At 27.1% G+C, this 21,418-nt stretch overlaps 1 protein-coding gene across 1 annotated transcript in view; it reads right to left on the bottom strand.

Moving 5' to 3' along the window:
• The window catches only part of LOC129969697 (2-aminomuconic semialdehyde dehydrogenase-like), a 34,481-nt gene extending 13,429 nt beyond the window's left edge, over positions 1–21,052 (bottom strand). Inside the window, exons 1-4 of the mRNA XM_056084383.1 lie at positions 20,774–21,052; positions 15,327–15,527; positions 8,924–9,135; positions 6,857–7,023 (exon numbers count right to left, since the gene is read on the bottom strand). Coding sequence (XP_055940358.1) covers positions 6,857–7,023; positions 8,924–9,135; positions 15,327–15,527; positions 20,774–20,943 — 750 coding nt within the window. The 5' untranslated portion in view covers positions 20,944–21,052. The remainder of the gene's footprint in view (positions 1–6,856; positions 7,024–8,923; positions 9,136–15,326; positions 15,528–20,773) is intronic.
• Between the last annotated feature and the right edge of the window lie 366 nt (positions 21,053–21,418).

The raw sequence follows: 21,418 nt of genomic DNA, 5'->3' as shown, positions 1-21,418 counted from the left end.
AAATATATATTTTTTTTTGTGCTGAAAGGCATTGATTTAATCAATATAAGATAGAGGTCGTAAAAACGCAAACAGCAGCTCGTTTGAAAAACAAAATCCATTTACTTTATTAAGTATGCTGAATATATCCCGATATTTTATTTATATGAATGATTCTTTTTCGAAACTTCTGCCTTTTTCCTTAATAAAAACATGCTTAAAACGACATGTTTACGAATCTTCTTCAAAAAAGAAATATCTGATTATTTTTAAAAAGCGAAAGACAAAATTATACGCTGCCAGATACTCAAATCTGTAAACATAGAGAAAATTTTGGAAATTGTGTATTTGTTTTTTAAATAGTTGTTTTCAATTTCAAATTTCGTACAGTAAATTTAATTTCAGGTAGTTTTTAAAAACATGATTTGTTTGATGTTCTAAAGAGTAGAATTTTTTTCAAATTATAATTATTTTCTTCTTTTTAATCTTTAATTCATAATTTATTATTGTAAATTTCACCGAATTATTTAGGAGAATGTGTGTATTTCTGTCTAACAGTGTTCCACAAGCAATATTCTTTCTTTTGACATATAGCTACTAGATTTGATACAAACAAACTTCAAAGAATAGAAATGTTCTTCCGGGAAAATTTTTTGATATTTTAATTTATTAAAAATTAAGAGAAACATTAGCATTTTCTGAGATAATTTTCCGAAAATACATTTGTGGAAAAATAATTTTTATAATATTTTACAATACGAATATTTGCAATATTTTTAATGATGCCAATTTAATTGTATAATTTTTTTCTGAATTTTAACAACCTCTTTTTTTAAAATTAATTTTATTTCCAGAAATACATTTATTTTTTTTGACGAAATTCAAACCAGTTTCATTGTTCCATCATATATTTAATCGTATGATTATCTCCTGTTATAAAGAAATGAAAATTTCGCTTTTATCTACATTGTTTACATAAGGAATAAGGTAGTGAAGTTATAACACTACAAAAAACAACACGCAACTTGATTACAGATTATCCAGTCATTTTGTATTTCTAAAAGCTCTATGATTTTGTAGGATTCCATTCATTATGAATGTTCATGTACACAATAAACAGAACATGCGTAAGGCTATTAAAATGATGCGTTTTTAATACCGAGCACTATATGATGCTTACAAATACTTTATTTAGGGGTTTATGAATAAAAGATTATGCGTGAGAGATTTAAATAAAATTAAATACAACAGTATTTCTGGAGGATCAGTTGATCGCCTGCTCTAACAGCTAATTTTATATAATGTTGAATTATATTTTTCTTGGATTCACTGCCAAATGTTGCCCTTCTTATTGAATCGAGAGATTAAAGAAACCAAGTTCTGAATGTAATAAAATAGTCCATTGTCTTTTAGAATATGCAACTGTTCAAATTTTAGCTCACCAAGAAGTGAGCGAAAATTACAAAGCTCCAGGTTTACAGACATGAAACAAGTCAAGTTTAAAGAAATTGTTTTAAAAATAAATTTTATCATAGATATCCCACAATTGATATGACAATTACGCTCTAGATGATGCGATATAAAATGATTTTCTTTTTTTCTTTTTGAAATATTTAAAAGAGATAATCCGTTGAATCTTATACACAGTGAGTTTTAATTAAACAACAATTTTAAGCTGAATTAACAATCAATACTTTGAATGCTTTACTTATAGTAAATTTGGTCTAAAACTTATTACGGATATATAATTTTATTTCGTAGTTAATTATTATCAATATAGACTACTTAACAAACTTCATTTATCTAACTTGTTACGCTTTAAGGTTATGATGCTTGAATAAGAATACATCTATACTTATAATAAAGCTCAATGTGTGTGTGTGTGTGTGTGTGTGGGCGCTCTACAGGCCAGGTCATTTGACATACAGCTATCAAATTTGGTACATGTATACCTTAGAGGTCGGGAATGTGCATCTGGGGTCCCTTTTTTTGAAATTTTAATTAGAATTTTAATTATTAATTAAAAACTAACCTTCCCGCCAAAAAAATCTCCCATTTTCCCCACCGCCAACTTTTCCGCCAAAAAAATCTTCCATTTTCCCCACCGGCAAATAAGTAAGGCTTCAATTTTTTTTTCTCCCAACAGTAATGAGGCTAGGGTTAACTTTTTTCGGCGGATTATTTCAAACGATTCTGTTTATTTTCTTAATGCTTTATGCATTTAAAATTAAACATTGTTAATTAATCTATATTTCAGATTCATTCTGAAGTACTTTTGAATTAAAATAACACAGAATAAAGGAAATTAAAAATGCATAATCTGCATAGCGTTACCCCAACTGGCGTAGAAAAATTCACGCATTTGCGTTACCGGAGCTGGCGAAGAAAATTCACGCATGCGCATTCTGATTGTTGCCATGACAACCGTTATCAACGGATGATTTAAATTATTTTTAGGTTAGTTGCATGCTTTTGTAAGTAAATTGTATTTATGTTAGTTATATATTTTTTGTATATGCTTATAGTTTTAAGTACATCGTTTTTTAAGTAGATTTTTTTAACCTGTTTTCAATGATTTAAATTATTTTTAGGTTAGTTGCATGCTTTTGTAATTAAATTGTATTTATGTTAGTTATATATATTTTTTGTATATGCTTATAGTTTTAAGTACATCGTTTTTTAAGTAGTTTTTTAAACCTGTTTTCGACCTATTATTTTAAACGATTCATTTTATTTTCTTAAAGTTTGATGCATTTAAAATTAAACATTGTTAATTAATCGATCTGTTCATGATGAATCTGAGAAAATTTTGTTGTCAAATTCTTGAGATATTACATAACTTAAGAAAGATATTCTTTAGTGCCCATAAAGTTTAAATGCTCAGTGACTCTATTATCAGTAATCATATTATTAAAAAAATGCTTTGTTTCAGTAAAAAATATTATTATATTAATTGCAGTTTAGTCATTTCCATTTTAATTTTAAGCATAAATTCTACCGGAACTAACAGAAAATTAGAGAGATACATATTATGTTATGGCTGAAGGATTTTATATTATTATGAGTGAATTACATGACTATCAAAATTTGAAGCTTTAAAATATTTGATGAAGAAGCTATTAAAGTATTACATAATATTACATAGAATTACATAAAATATTTAATTATTAAAATTTTAACGAGCATTAAGATTGGCGAACCGGCTGGTCGCCAAAGGCGGCTAGTATACCAATATACGGTGAATCTGTTAAAGAATTTAATCGGAAATTTAATACATATCAACAGTTGGGATGATAAAATCATATCTAAATTTCATCTTTCCAGCCTCTTAGCATTTTTGAATTATTGCATCCACATGCACATGGATGATCAGAAAACAGATTTGCTTTTAATTTGGATTTTGTCCAAAATTCGATGTAAATTTGCACTTTTTATGTAAAGATTATCACCTACCAAAATCCATTCTTTTACTTGGTAACGTTTTTGAGTTGTCCTATTTATAGAGATGATTCCAAAAATAAATTTGTTTCTGCTTCAGGGAGATCCAAAAGTGGAATTTCATCAAATTACCAATGTCACATTTTTTGCCAATATAGTGCTTTTTCTTTGGGAACATCGATCCGAAAGAGTTACGTGAGAATGTGAAAATATAAATCAAAAATAGAAAAATAAGTTTGCTGTTTTAAAATTCCACAAACATGTAATTTTGATATGCATAATCAAATTATTTTTATTAAATACTAGCCGCCTTTGGCGACCAGCCGGTTCGCCAATCTTAATGTTCGTTAAAATTTTAATAATTAAATATTTTATGCAATTCCAACTTTAATAGATTCTTCAGCAAAATATTTTAAAACTTCAAATTTTGATAGTCATATAATTCATTTATAATATTATAAAGGCCTTCAGTCATAACGTAATATGTATCTCTCTAATTTTCTGTTACCCCTCGTAGAATTTATGCTTTAAATTAAAGTGTAAAGGATTAATCTGCAATTAATATAATAATATTTTTTACTGAAACAAAGCATTTTTTTTAATAATATGATTGCTGATAATAGAGTCACTGAGCGTTTAAACTTTATGGGCACTAAAGAATATCTTTCTTAATTTATATAATATCTCAAGAATTTGTCAACAAAATTTTCTCAGATTCATCATGAACGGATCGATTAATTAACAATGTTTCATTTTAAATGCATCAGACACTAAGAAAATAAAATGAATCGTTTAAAATAATCGGTCGAAAACAGGTTTAAAAAAACTACTTAAAAAACGATGTACTTAAAACTATAAGCATATATCAAAAAATATATAACTAACATAAATACAATTTAATTACAAAAGCATGCAACTAACCTAAAAATAATTTAAATCATTGAAAACAGGTTAAAAAAAACTACTTAAAAAACGATGTACTTAAAACTATCAGCATATACAAAAAATATATAACTAACATAAATACAATTTACTTACAAAAGCATACAACTAACCTAAAAGTAATTTAAATCGTCCGTTGACAATGGTTGCCATGCCAACAATCAGAACACAGTGCGCATGCGTGAATTTTCTTCGCCTTTTACGGTAACGCAAATGCGTGAATTTTTCTACGCCAGTTGGGGTAACGCTATGCAGATTATACATTTTTAATTTCCTTTATTCTGTGTTATTTTAATTCAAAAGTACTTCAGAATGAATCTGAAACATGGATTAATTAACAATGTTTAATTTTAAATGCATAAAATATTAAGAAAATAAACAGAATCGTTTGAAATAATCCGCCGAAAAATCTTAACCCTAGCCTCATTACTGTTGGGAGAAAAAAAGAACTAAAGCCTAAATCATTTGGCGTTGGGGAAAATGGAAGATTATTTTGGCGGAAAAGTTGGCGGTGGGGAAAATGGAAGATTTTTTTGGCGGGAAAGTTAGTTTTTAATTAATAATTAAAATTCTAATTAAAATTTCAAAAAAAGGGACCCCAGGTGCACATTCCCGATCTCTAAGGTATACATGTACCAAATTTGGTAGCTGTATGTCAAATGACCTGGCCTGTAGAGCGCCAACACACACACACACACATTGAGCTTTATTATAAGTATAGATAAGATCTAAAATCGCTTACTTCAAAGATGTAATTGAAATCAAAATATTTCAAATTGCACTTCATTTTCGGCAAATAAAAATGTATATCTGAAAAACAAACAATGGTTCAACTCATTTTTTTCAGTCCGGCTTTGCTTGATACGTGCCTAGATTTATTTCATCGCTTTCTTCTGATTTAGTTTTTTATGATATCAAGTTTTTCTGAAATCCTTTTTTGGCAGCAATGCTCCTCTGTTTCAATAAATCACCACAATCATAAATCACCAGCTGCAAATCCTTCTGTGATTTTTCACAAACTTTTATTTCACTGCACTTGTTTCATATTTGAAAAGGTGGAATTTTGAAATCGATTTTTCGCCACTTCATGATATCTAGAATTCTGAATTTTTATTAACTTAAATGTTTATGATGAAAATGAATTTAATTAACAGTTTATCGATAAATTTCGATTCTATAGAGTGGTGTCATCTGGTATTGAATTTATATGCAAATGAGTTTCAAAATTTTATAATAAATATGCTATGAATTATAAATTAAAACTAGTGTATTTATTTCAGAAGTGTTTTGGTAAACGAAATAAATTCGAAGTTTTTAAATGGATTCCATTGGTCCTTTAAAAGAACGTAGAAAAACTTCAAATTCTTTTTTATCGTCATTTAAATTATTGAAATTCTAATTTTTTTTCTATGAATTCGCCAATGTCATGATATGTATATCACAGTTCATGATCCTAAAACGATATTTCTGTTCTCTGGAGATTTTAGACTTCTTCAACAACGAAGACGATGTATAAATAAAATATTTCATCATTATAATGTTTATAAGATTATGATTAAACATATAAATGAAAATCGATGTTTTATGATGCTTATTTTTGTTATGTACTCTCTTACTTTTGTTATGTTTGTGCATTTATGTACTCTCTCTAGGTGATATTTTTATACTCATTATATTAGGGTATTTAATGGAGGCTTATTGTAATGTATTCGTTACAGTGTTTTAACATGTACTATACTATACAATGATACCTTTTCGGTTAAATTAAATTTTTACTTCTATAATTAATTTTGTATAATTTAATTGTTAGGTAATAAATAATAATCGGATTTTCGTCTCGATGTTGATAAATTTAAAAAAAAAGCAACAAACTGAAGAACTGAATTTTAGAATGTAATCTTTGCTTTATAATTGAGAATAAAAATCAATTATACTGGAAGATGTCAATCTATCTGATCTTGAATATGTGAACAAAGTAATTAACAATAAAACAAATTAGATAAATGTTTTTTTTTTTTTCGTATCTCTTGCACCAAATCAGTGTCCATTTTTAGACTCGATCAGCAGAGTGAAATTTTTCAATATCATTCTTTATTCTCTTTATTATATAGTTGAGTTTAATTCAAAAAGCGGAATATTTTGGAAACATCAAAGAAATTCGAAGCAGAAGACATTTTCTTGTTTAAAAAATATTCATGAAATATATGTAATTCGATTGAAGATATACGTATATCCTCTTGATAATTTCCTACTTTTGTTTTAAAGCGAGATGTCACACAATAGATTTAAAGTACCCAAAGGCCCAAATAATTACCTCTGATTGTAAGCAAAGTCTACCTGATAGTAATCGTAAGATGTATAGAAACACGAACTAAGTCATCCCTGCTGGTGAAAGTGATTCTCTGAGCATTCTATATGATATCAAGTTCATCTATCTTTTTCTTACAGATTCTTTTCTTTTTTACTTACTCTTACGGAGTAAGAATATTTTACTAACCTCAAGAGAGACTTTTTTCGCCATAGCCCCAGCCACTTCTCCGATGTGTAGACCAGCTCTATCACTGCCAGTAAACGTAATGAGAGATGTATCTGGATGCCTGATCAATGCTTCTCCAGCTTTTGGTCCGTAACCAAATACCATATTGACAACGCCATCAGGTATACCTGTTCAGTAACGAGTAAACAAAAAAGAAAAGAAATGTAGTGCTGCTCTAAATAAAAAATAAAGATAAAATGAAGATGTTTTCTTTAAATGCGATCATTGTTCTCTCCACTTACAATTTATAACTTGCTATGCTCCTATCTGAATCTACTTAATTCTTTTTCTATGCATATTTATCTAGATATGGGAGAACTATATGTTTCAAGATCAGCACTGTCTATTTTTTTGCTTTTTGTATGCATTCTATATGCGTATCTTTATGTCTAGCTTATCTGTTTATGCATTTTGTGCAAGTCTTTTTATTATGCCACAAGTATTTAATCTATATATTTAAAACTAGGAAAAAATTTATAATTAATCCAACATAATCAAATTGTACCCTATGCACAGAACCCCCGGGGGCACCTCGAAATGAGGATGAGATGCTTCCGGTATGGTGGTTGGATCTCGCCATCCTGGAGGGTACACAAAAAGGTGGGGGATCTGGCTCCTCCCATCGATGACGGGACGTACTTCCTTCGGGGAGGGTTGTAACGTGGCCGGTGATGCCCTTAGGACTCAACTACAGTTCCCGCTAGTGTTGCTGTTACGGCTGTCCGGTCATTCAGTTTTCTTTATTCGTGTGCCTTCGGGCGGGTCAGAGAGTCAGTGATATGACTTACGCTATGCACGGGTTTACATACAAAACCTTCTGTCGAAAAGGACACAGACAGCAAAGTATTTTTATTCCATGCAGAGAAACATTTAATAATTATTAATCTTAACGATGTATAAATTAAAGAATTGGTTATTTTCTCTTGTAAGTGCATTACAGTTTTTAAATACTCTTTCAGGTACCTGTAAGGCGCTCATTAAATTCATATCAATGATCGTTATAGTATCTCCTTTTTAAAACAGCTTTCTTGGAGAATTTTTTTTTTCAAAGGACATGGAAATTTCTTACCAATGTAATATATTTCACGACCTTAGTAAATACTTAAGAAAAATTTTGAAAAAGAATGTTCATATTTGATAGTTAGTGTTACATAGTGTTATTAAGAAAATGAGAAAAGACGGATATTGGATAGATTTTAGTGCTAAAAATGTGATAATTTTCTTATAATAATAAAAATCTCATGAGGATTTTTATTTTCAGTAAGAATACTTCTTCGTATTGAAAAAATAAATCTTAATTTTTTCAAACTCAGAGTAACTTGGATCTGAAAACAGATGATGAAAAAAAATTTACTTTTTTTAGTTTGTGGAGAACACCAAATAATTTTTTGATAATATAAGCAAGCTATTTTTTTTTATTTGTAAAGAGAATTCAAATTCAAGACCATTTATGCGCCATTTTATGTACCATATATGAAGAAACGTTTCGAGGAAAGAGTTGGAAAACTTAAGTTAAAGTTATCGTATTAGTTGTAATATAATTTACAATTGGAAAAAAAAAATAACGCGTTAATAAGCTAATGGACAATGATTCAAATGGAGCTTGCAGCAGATTATTTTTTAAAAATAAAATGTGAGGAATAACCGCCCCACCCACGCCTAAAATTCTAAAATGAGTCAACATCGTCCATAAAAACATAATTTAATATTTTGTAGCATAAAATAATCATTTGCATTAAAATTTTTTTTTAAAATAAGCGTTTATTTACGAGCGCGTTTCAATTCTGTTAAATATTAGATAGACTTTTACTTTTTCGCATACGAAGCAAACCTAAAATTTTGATCACAAATATTGAAGCATATTTTAAGGAAATGTATATGACAATTAATTAATGATTATTTTTTCATTAATAAAAAACATGTGGATTTTACCCCTACAATACAGACTATAATCACTAGTATGAAATATTAAAGATTCTGAAATCCGCAAATATGCTATTTAGATTTTGAAACCAAGAAAATCTTTACCTGCTTCTTTGATCAAAGAACAAAGCATCCACGCTGTGACCGACGTAAACTCGCTTGGCTTGGCTACAACTGTATTACCATAAGCTAAGGCAGGGCCTAGTTTGAAAGTCAACAAATACAACGGGAGGTTCCATGGAACAATAATACCGGCAACTCCACACGGCGAACGTGATGTATAATTGAGAATACCATCTTCAGGTTGATTAATACATCTGAAAATAATATTAGCCGTTAATAGAAGGTATTTGAACAATTTTAGAATAACACTGATAAAGAATTAAAATATATATATATATATTCTGGAATAAGACTGCCTGGCAAGAGCTTATTATTTGGAATGAGAAATATTGCCTGCTATTTATAAATTTATTCATCTTTCAAAATGTTTCATACATACATGTATATATTTTAAGTAATCATTGGAAGTTAAATAAGCATTAAATAAATTATTTGTTTGAAATTTCTTCGCATCAAAAAGAAGTTGTTTTATTTATATGTAATAAAATACAAATTTTTGCATAGGTAATATATTTAAATCATCTTTAATTTGATTTTTTTAAAACAGCTTATTAAAGCTGTAGGGAAAAGTGACTTTAAACAATCCCTCGTGACTTAAGATTACAGAATGTTTGTATTCAGCAATGTCCTCAATGAATTATCAGTCAAACATCATATTGTTTAAAATTGAGCTTGATATACTGATATACAATATACATTATGAGCTTGATATACATTAGCTGATGTATAAATAAGAAATATTAAATATTTTGCCTTACAATGCTCATCATCATTTAATGCGAAAAGCGGCGCAGAGAATTTATCCGCTACATTAAGGATACTGTCGACCAATGAACATTAGTATTTACGACACTACGATAGAGATCTTATCCACTACATTAGGCTAGTTATCCACTAATATGCATCATCATATATATATATTTGCCATATCAAGATACCAATCTTATCCACTACATCAAATATGTCGCAGGGCTAAGAGCATAACTTCATATTGTCACGCTGAAACAATTAATAACTGGGATTCTCTGAAGTAGGTTACGAAACGAAGCTGCACAATCAGTTTAAATTGACAAGGAAAGCTTATTGCAAATACATAAATAATTGTTTTTTTTATTGCAAAATATTAATTAAATTTCGAATAATTCAAATTTTTATGGATTCAAATTATTATGTGGATGTTCTAGGTTAATGTTTTAAGTCGGTATTATATAGATCAAATGCAATGTTCTGCTATCAAACTTCAAATACTTTTAAGAATGACATAATTTTCTCCCTTAGTAAAAATTTTACTGATAATGATAACTGCACATAAAAAAATACTTGATGCACTTTTTTTGTACACAAAAAAATGAGCCAAAGCCTGTTAAATTTTTGTGAAATGTGTCTTCCATAGCTTATATTAAACACTATATATTTGTTATCTGGATTCAAATGTCGTACCATTGCCGATAAGCAAATAAATTAATTTAAAGGGTGACTTTAATATAACTTTCATGTTTGAAGACATCTGCAGCTGAAACTCACGAATGGAATGAAGCTGAATTTCACAGATAGATGGTGAAAAGCTTGAAATAATGATTCCACAAAAAAAAGTAGGCGATAGGAGAGATTTTGGCGTTATTCAAACAACAAACGAGTCAATAATTGGAGTCTCGGAAATTCGACTGTACAGAAATTCAATTATTTTTGTGTACTGGAAAAATTACTTAAGTCATACAAAAATGATTAATTTGCACCATAAAACACATAAATCTTTTATTAATCAAAAGGAAAGCCCCTTAGATCTGTGCAAGATTTCCAATGAACTATCATTCTAACTAATGACGGTAATGATATTAATTTATTTTATTCATTTATAATTTTAAAAAAATTCATTTCCTCATTTTCTATTTATTTTGCGGAATTCATCTTCCCTTGCTTCCCACAGTCTTTATATGAAATTTGGATCCATTCTAGCAAGCCATTGGAGAATGATATGCTATCGGAAGTCGGAAAATTCCAGGTTTGATACGTTGTGTACGTAGGCTTGGTACGTCTTAAATCTGACTTCCTGATCCTAATGCCTTCCCACTGGCGTGATGTCGTGATGTGATAGTTTGGAGAACTAGATGAAAGCTCATGGTATTGTCTTTTCCAAGCTGCCGCAGTTCAAGATTGCGACATCCACAAGTAACTAAACAAGGAACTAAATTAAGCATGATTTCATTCTATTCATTAGCTTCACCTAAAGATGCTTCCAAGTAGAAAAAAATATATATATTGCAGTCCTATTAAATTAAGAAAGGCCCGACATGAGAACATTAAAATTAAAACAACAATAAACTGCGAAGCTCAAATATTAATTCTGATTCCAGATAACTACAGAAATATTTACACCGTCTGCTCGATCTCTGATTATTTTCTTGCATATGGATATATTTTTTTTCTCAATAACTCAGTTAAAATAAACTTAGTAAAATAAATAAAAACTATAGTTTACTGATGTTTTAATAATAGAATGATTTTTTTATATTTTTTAAAAATTTTCAATATTTAATTTTTAATTCATTATTATAAATATGACAACATTTTCATTTTTTTTCGAATTCATTTCAAACTTTGTCATTTTTCTGAAATCTAATTTTAATTAAGATCATAAATTTATTAAATATTTTCTTCTTAAAATATTTAAATATTTTTTTTATCAATAATACTAAAATTTTAAAAAATTGATCCATCATATCAGAAAAATTAATGAAAAAAAATCAATTATAAAATTACACTTTTACAAACTATAAACAAATCAAGCGAAATAAAAATATACAATGATACCGCACTTGAACAGTAAATTTTACGTATATAGTGTTAATTAATCCTACATGATAATACATATTCATATCATTAATTGGTTGCATATCTTTAATGAGAGAATCTATGAAATACACTTCCTCAACTTGAAGGAAATAATGTGATTTCTCATTATCCAAAAGAGCAGGAAAAAAAACAAAAAAACATGCTTTTATTTTCGGGTTCATGATATTTACAGAAAAGGTTTCATTTACATCCTTTTATTTCTTTTCTCTGATGAAACAACAGATATTAATATTTCGTTTACCTCATTAGTGTTCTAGAAATGAAAATGTTCTTTTTCATTCCGAAGATTTCCTCATTAATTCTCGGTACCAACTACTTTTTCTATCTTTTCGAAAGACGTTTCTATTTTTAACAAGCCCTTGTTCATTTAATATAAATAATACATTAATTTTTACTAAATGGAATCTTTTATCAGAGCAGTTATTATTTCTTACATGTATGCTCTTAATATAAAATGAAAATAGTGTTTAAATAATATGATCTGTTTCATATCAAACGTTTATAGTAAAAATAATCTTTTAATCCTTTAATGCATTCTTTTTAGTCAAAGTACTACTTAAAACGGTAGTTTTTATATTATAAGCTTGGAAGTAAGTTCGTTCAATTTGCTTGTTCCGAAAAAAATATTTGAAAAAAAAAATTCAAATAATTTTTTTTGGGGGGAATTTTAATACGTCAGTCATTATTTCCAAATTATACATGTAAAAAAATAACATAAATATTCACAGAGTTGTTAATATAAAAAAATAATGAATAAGTCTCTTAAGTAAAACATTTTGCTTAATTTAAAAAATATGCTGAAATTTGAAAACAATATTGATAAGCTATTACAAAAGAGGATCATAATAGGCACAACCGTGGCTACTAAATACTTAAAAAATCAATCACTAATTATAGTACTTGATCTTCAAATTCCAGAAGATTAAAAATATCCCCATATGAAATGAATAAATGTTTCAAACTAGCGGGTAGGGTAATGAAATGTGCATCAAGAAATCACTTAAGAAAATATGGACTGTAGTTTTAATCTATACTACTATTATAAATGTGAAAGTTTGGATGGATGGATGTTTGTTAATCAATCACGCCAGAAGGGCTGAACGGAATTGGATGATTTAGCACAGAGATAGATTATAGTCTGGAATAGGACATAGGCTACTATTTGTTCCGGTTAATTGAGTAGTTAATTTTTTATTAATTAAAAACTAACTTTCCAGCCAAAAATTTGAGGCCAAATCCCACCAAAAAGGAGTAAGGCTTCAATTATTTTTCTCCACACTAATGAGGTTAGGCTTAATATATTTTCGACCGATTATTTCAAAGGATTCTGTTTATTTTCTTAGTGATTGATGCATTTAAAATTAAACATTGTTAATTAATCTATCTTTCGGATTAATTCTGAAGTACTTTTAAATTAAAATAAAACATGAATTAAGGAAATTGAAAATTTCTAATCTGTATTGCGTTAACCCAACTGGCGTAGTAAATTCACGCATTTGCGTTACGCCAAATGGCGTTGAAAATTCATGCATGCGCAGTGTGTTCTGATTGTTGACAACTGTGTTTTCATTTTAATTGAAAGTTTAAAAATTATGTGTATTATACTGTTGTAGCTATCTCAATCTCGATCGATAAATAAAATAGACTTGAATTCATTTTAAAGAAACACGGACTTGATTTGCTGCTTTGTTTTATTTCAGGTATACTATGTAAATAAATTGTATTTATATCTATACTACTATTATAAATGTGAAAGTTTGGATGTATGTATGTTTGTTAGTCATTCACGTCAGAACGGCTGAATAGAATTGGATGAAATTTAGCTGAGAGATAGATTATAGTCTGGAATAGGACATAGGCTACTATTTATTCCGTTGAATTGAGTGATTAATTGTTTATTCATTTAAAACTAACTTTCCCACTAAAAATCGCCAAATGAGTAAAACTTCTGGGGTTTTTTTCGTTTTTTTCCCCCCCCCACACCAGTGAGATTAGGCTTAACATGATTTTGCCAAAAATCATGTTAAATCATTTTTGGCTAAGAAATTTTTTTTAGCCAAAAATCGCCAAATGTGTAAATTTTCAGGGTTTTTTTTTCTCCCACGCTAATGAGATTAAGCTTAACATGATTTTGACTATTATTTCAAACGATTCTGTTTATTTTCTTAGTGTTCGATACATTTAAAATTAAACATTGTTAATTAATCGATCTTTCAGATTCATTCTAAAGTACTTTTGAATTAAAATAAAACAGAATAAAGGAAATTAAAAGTTTATAATCTATATTGCGTTACCCCAACTGGCTCAGAAAATTCATACAGTTGTGTTGCCCCAATTGGCGTTGAAAATTCACGCATGCGCAGGTGTAACAAAAGATAAAGCCATGGATGCTATAAATTCCAATCTATTTCCATGCGTACGTCGCGGGTAAAAGCTAGTTATTAAATAAATTTTGATGAAATTCGAAGTTTAATTTATATAAATAATATTCTGAAATATAAATTATGTCATTTTACAAATTCCCTTCAAAATTTTCAAGTGGCATCGCTTCTGTCTTGAAATTTGTGTTCGCCGATTGTTTCTCATTGATTCAAACAGTCATTTTTTCACATTTCTTTTCTACAGTTACAATATTTTCTATTTATATACGAGGATTAAAAATATTACGAGAATTAATATTATTACGAGGATTTTTTTTTTATCTTATTTGATATTTCTCATTATAGCAAGCTTTTAAATATTTGAATTAAATTAGAAAGGTTTGTTCTTTAAGAAAGTTAGTTTTTTTTTTCATAAAAATATTTATCTCATAAAAAATGGACATTCTATTGACATGTTTTTTTTCCCAAAATAACATTCTGTCTCCTATTTTGACACATATATAAAAAAAAACTTTTAGTGCAACAGTATGAAATTTTATACTACAATATTTATAAATATTAAAATCTCTTGAAACTATTTTAACTCTATTAAAATATTTATAGTAAACTATCTTAACTATTTTATTACTACTTCGTAATATATTTTAAAAAGACATTTATAATGAAATATATCTTAAATTTTAAGATTTTCAATTAATATAACACTCAATAATTGTTTTAAATTTTAATTTTAAGTATATTGAAGTGGGAAAATAAAATAAGTTCACAGTACATATTACTCAGTTCTTCACGATATTTTTGAATTCTTTTTTCAGCGCATGCCGTTTGTAATTATGAACTTTAAGATTATCGCAATACAACACATTTTCGATTTACTGTTAAAAAACAAATATTTTTAAAACAATTTTCTTGCTGTTTAATAATAAAACTACTTGTCATTTTTATATGTACTAAATTTTACATTATAATATTAACTTAAAAAAACACCTTTATTTACAGCTCAAATTTCGGCGATTTTTTTCTTTGTCGAGAATTTCCAATTATCTTAAATCATTTAAAAGATTTTACTGCTATGTCAATGCTTTGATTATATTAATCTGCATCCTGAAGAATAAGTTCAATGAAAATTAAAACATGAAATTTGTACTAACATTTCTTTATCACACAGGATTGTATTGGCGAAGTGACGAATATTGAGAACAGCTCTCGGTATTTCGATTTTATGCGCCAACCAAAGAGGTTTTCCTTGATCTCTGGATTCAGCTGTAGCGAACTCCAGCAAGCGGGATTCCAAAAGATCAGCAAGACGATGCAGTAACTTGGAGCGGACGGCGGGTTCTTTATTTGACCAACTGAAAAATGGGGGACAAAATAATAAACCATCAACCATATAATAAACCATAAATAAACACAGAATCTGCGTCATCAATTTAGCAATCGCTTTCCAATAATTTTTAATTTTACTATGCACAAGAAAAATGAGTTGAAATGTACTTAAAATTACCCTTTAAATTTGTCGCCAATATTATAAAAAAATTAATCAAGCATATAGTTCGTGAGAAACTGTTCTACTAATCTTTTTTGTTTGTTGTTGAGTTGTACATGTACTGCAAGAGTTTTAAGAGAACTAAAAATCAAGAATAATTAACAGATAATTATTTATTTAAAAATTAAATTAAGCGTGAAATTGTTTTAAATAAATTTATTTTATATAATGATAAGAATATTTTTATTGCTTTTTAAAAAAGATATGATTTTTTTTTTTAATTTTTGCTTCTTAGATAATTTATTATTTGAATAATAATCGTCTGCACTTGATTTTTATAAAATCGTTTGTCTTTATTTCCGAATTTTTTATTTTTATACACAAACTTCATTTCAACAGAATTCTTAAAAAAAATTTCACTATTTTTTGCTGAATTTTACAATTCTATTGATATTTCGGCATGTCTTTGATTCCCAGCTAAGTGAAGTTTTAAGGTGCCATTGATTGCTAATAAGTGGAAATAGAAGAAAGGTAAGTGGAATATTCTAAAAGAATTGATGATGTCAGGGAAAATGCCACTTGTATGAAATTACAAGTGGCTGATATTCTTCTAGCGCTTATTTCTTTTCGTGCCTATTCTTTGCTAATTTTTCCAAGATTTTTTACTTTCAATTATCTAGCGTAGCTACTACATTCCCATTTCCATATGAGAAGACATATTTACATTCTACATTCCCACATTATACTACAATCCCACTTTCATATGAAGACATATACATTTAAGTAATATTGAGAAAATTTTATTAACATGAATATTATTTTGAGGAATTTTGTCATTTAATTCAAATTTAGACTATTTGCTTTTAATGATTGAAAATTATCTGTGAAAATGGTTGACTTTGAATTCCATGTTGTAAATATATATTTAAGTCTTCGCCCAAAATGTAACTAAATTTTCTTAAAAAATTAATCATAATTACACAGAAAAAAATTAATTTTTATGCGATTATTAAAAATTGCCATTTTCCTAGAATTGTATTTCTTTCAGAACTCACAAAGATTAAAATTCTTTAGTCAACAAAATTTTCTCTTTTTGATTAAAAATAAAACTGCTGATAGTAAGACATTTTATGTATATTTTGTGTTTTAATAGTTCATTAAAATGAATATTTTATTTAAAAATAATATATACATTATATAGGATATTTAAAAGCTTTTGTTTACAAGGACGTTGGGATTTTGATAAGTATTAATTTCGAACATTTTTTCTTTCTGTTGCAAGACATTTACACTCTGCAATATTAAAAAGTTATAATGATATATGACATCTTTAACCTTTGTTCACAATTTTTGATAAGTAACAAGTACTTTAAATTGTGTTCCAATTGCTGAAGTATAAAAAAAGGATACTGTGCGACAATCGATTAATTTTTTAATATTTCAATAGTCAGAAAGATGAAAGAACAACGATGGATATGTCAACTTGCATATCGTGAAAAAAAATTAATTTAAAGTATACAACACTAACCCTAATAAAACTAGCCAGCAGAAATAATTCCAATGCGATATCAAATTACATTAAAGATATTAAAAAATTAATAATTAATGAAAAAATCAAAAAATTTAATTAATTCTCTGACGCTTACATGAAAAAGGATCAATTATTTCAGAGAGTAAAGAAAAAAGGCGTTTTTCTTATGAGCAGCCGTTGCACAATGAGCAGAAGAATTAAAATACGAATTGGTAGTGATCATATAACATTTATCATGTGAATTTGAAATGACAAAATAGAAAGAATTTCATGAAATCTGATTTTATTAATTTATGACATTTATAATAAAAATTAATTCAACCAAATATTAAGAATGTTTTATTGAAAAATAAACCGAGATGTATTTAAGAAATAAAAAAGTAAAATAAGCGAAATAATAAAAGGGAAGATAGGCAAGATTCGAAAGTATGAAATCAAAAATTTATCCGAGAACACTGGTTATTGTCTAGATACAATGATTTAACATAAAATAAAATTTTAATTAAAACTTTATCGAAATTCTAAAGTTTTTTTCTCGATATTTTCAGTGCTTCTTCTGCACAAAAAATATTTGCACTTGCAAAAAAAAGTCTATCGTTGTATTCAATTTTAATTCCACCCATTTTTTTAAAACCAAAACCCACGTTGACTTATTCACGCGAAGGTTTTAGATTCGCGGTCAGCAGGGAGATAACTGAGTGCATCTTCCCAGCCTTTTATCAGAGTAGAATTTATTTGAAAACAATGAGAAAAAATGCATTGAGGACAGATTGTATTTATAATCTGGCGAAAAAAATTGAATATAAAGGGCTAAAAAAAACTGCGGTAAAACGAAAACGAAAGTAAAAAAACCCGAAACAGAAAAGTCTTGTTTTCATACTAAATGTACCGCTAAATACATTAATATGCATTTATCAATAAATATAAACAAACAGTATGCAATATAAATAGTATATTTTCAGATATGTAAATCAAAACAAAGCCATTTCAATTTATTTAAAAAAAACAATTTTACGTAGAAAAATAATATAATAATTAATTCAAAAACATAGTACGTATACAGTAATCGTAACAGGATAAAAATGTCATGTCTCCATATGAAAAATAAAATAAAATAAATTATTATCGAGAGCAATATATTAAAATCTTAATTACAGTAAAAAAAGAACATTAAATATTTATAGATACAACCCAAGGGACAAAACAAAACATTTCGAAAAGAAGAACCATAGTATAAGATAATATTAAAATCAAGTTGCTTAAATATTAATATATTAATTATATTTTGTAACAAAACTTTTCATAGTTTCAATTATTCAATTTTAACGATATTGAATATTTGTTTTCTGTATAAGTCATCAGTAAAACTAAAATTAAATTTTAAAAAATAATGTAGTGTCAAACAAATCTAAACAATGCTACGATGTTTTAGACTAGAATTTCAAATCTCCTTCATAAGATTTTATATTATATGTTAAAGATAAATATTTATTTATTTTGTATAACTATAAAATTCAATTAAGTATATTTAAATTGGGAAAACATTGCTTTTGAAATAAATGTAGCTATATTATTATTTAATTAAATAAATAACTTCATTATCAATAAACATAATTAGAAAAGGTAGCTTCAATTTTTTAAGCGTTATATTCTGCGCAATGACAAATTTTAATTCTGATAATTTTAAGTAATGCATTCATTTAATTATTTTAACTAATTATATTAATTAATTAATTGATCAAATTAAATAAACAAACTTATTAATTTTGTTAGTGTTATACTATAGTATTTTTCCAATGTATGCATTAAAATTTTGTTCAAATAAAGAAATCATGGATGTTTCAAGAAAAATGAACATTGGGGAAAAAATAATATATTTTTTTAGATCACACTAAAATTCAAAGAACTATTTCAGGCAATTTATTTTTCAGAAATTAATATATATAATAGCACATTGCATGCATTATTTATCCGAAAAATTTCTCACAGAATATTTCAAAAGAAAAATTAAGAATTTTTTTTTTTCTTATGAGTATATTTTGGAAATATCAATTACAGTATTCTTTTAAATTTTGAATGATCAAATAAATACGTTTCATTAAAACTTTTCAACATTTTTTAATGTATATTTTGATTTAAAAACTATTCTACTCAACTATTACATTTTGTAAAGATATTTCCATCGTTTGCAGTTCATAAATATATTCTATATTTTTACTTCAAATATTCAGAGATCTCATATAACATTTTAACATTTATACATGTTGTACCATTTTAAAACATGTTATCAACAAAACTTTTTCGAAAACAAATTTGTTTTCAATACGTTACAAATATAGAGAGCTAGAAGATATTTTCAAATGTTAACAACTCTCTTTTTAGTATTAGGGATATATAATATTTTTGCTAATTTATTTTTTCATTTAAATTATTATATTTTATATTGTTGTATCTCAAAATTCACGTTAGAGGCAAAAATTAGAATGATGAGCACATTTTAGTTAAGATTTTAATTTAAAACGTGTTTTTAATTTTTGAAAATTCCTATATTTTTTCAAATATAATATTTTAACTTAAAAATCATTTCAAAGATTTGCTGAAATATATTGTATACGACTGCACTAATAATTAAATATGCATTTAATATTCATTTATGATATAATTTTTTGCCGAAATTAGTAATGACAAATTATAACATTTCATTATTTATTTATAATATTTCATTATTATTAATTTATAAAATTTCATTTATAATATTTAAAAAATATTATATATTTTATCCAGGAAAAACTTTTTAGCATTTGTAATCATGAAAATGAAAAAAAAATTAAAATTTTCTGACCTATTAAAGATACAAGTTTAAATCTCAAATTTAAATCTTTTAATCTTAAATTCTAACTTTTAAAAAAGAATTTGAAGGAATAATAACTCGAAAGAATCGTAAGAATTACGATTTTACGATTAAAGAATCGTAAGAATTACGATTTTCTAATTCTTACGATTAATCGTAAGAATTAGAATTCTTACGATTTTTACAAATATATATATTTGTGTAGATACATTGTGATATTAAAACATCTAATTTAGATATTAAACTATCTAAACTATCTAAAACATAGAATTTAAGCTATATCTAAAATTAAACCTAACGTCAGATTTTTACTTTAACGTATGTAAAAACTGAAGAAACCTAGCAGTACTTTAAATTATATTTTGTATGTAAAAGAAAATAAACCAAAGAATACTCATTGCATAAGTACAGTTTCATCATGGACAGAAATTTAAATTTAAAAGAAAATTTGAAAATCATGTATTAAATGGGAAAACAGATTTAATACGAAATTAAGAAGAACTTATTATGAAGAAAAGACATTTTAAGAAAAGACATTATTTTGCGAATACTTCTAAATAAATAATTGTCATTTCAAATAAAAATCTAAATAATTTCTGAAATATTAAGGGGTAACTTTGAAATATTGACACGGAGCAGAAGGGTAAGAAAACTATTAAATAAATAACAAAAAAATCAATATTTTGGCCAATGGTTGAATCCTCTGCCTCAAAACGTGATATCAACTTACTCAGGAAAGGCATTTTTAGCTGCCTTTACGGCTTTGTCTACATCTAAAGCATCGCTATCCGGTACTCGAGCCAACAATTCACCTGTAGCAGGATTAAAACTATCAAGAAACTGTCTACTCTGAACGAACTCTCCATTGATAAAATTTTTAATCACGATAGTCTTCGACATTTCTCGACGAAAAAATTCGATTCGAAACTGTTCTGAAAGAAGTCAATTATTTTCACTTTTTCTGAAGCGCAGTCAAAAAACGAAAATATTTTGTTCGCCGATTTCCCACCTTTTTATCCTCTTCCGAAAGTATTGAGTAATAAAAATCCCAAAAGAGTAAAGCTGGCGTAATTCCTAAGATAAAGAAGTATTATCTGATGTTCAGATCTTCAATTCGCCCCTGATCTGTAAACAAGTTCGCTTGATGAAATTTCTAATGGGGAAAAAAAAATTTAAGGTGAACTTGTGGACAGCAAGTCTGATCCACTTCGACGAGAATGTCTGAGAAATTTTAATCCGACTTAACAAGATTAATTTATTGTCGTATGGTAATTTTTATGTTTGGAAAGTCCTTTAACTGTCTCTTACGCTTTTCTGAGAGGAAATTGACGCTTTAACATACTTTTAGAAAAAAAAATTCTTTATAAAGTCGATT

Source organism: Argiope bruennichi, chromosome 5 (assembly GCF_947563725.1).
Source record: "Argiope bruennichi chromosome 5, qqArgBrue1.1, whole genome shotgun sequence".
Taxonomy (NCBI): Eukaryota; Metazoa; Arthropoda; class Arachnida; order Araneae; family Araneidae; genus Argiope; species Argiope bruennichi.
The sequence above is the reverse complement of the archived record's forward strand: the minus strand, read 5'-3'. Positions and strand labels throughout refer to the sequence as shown.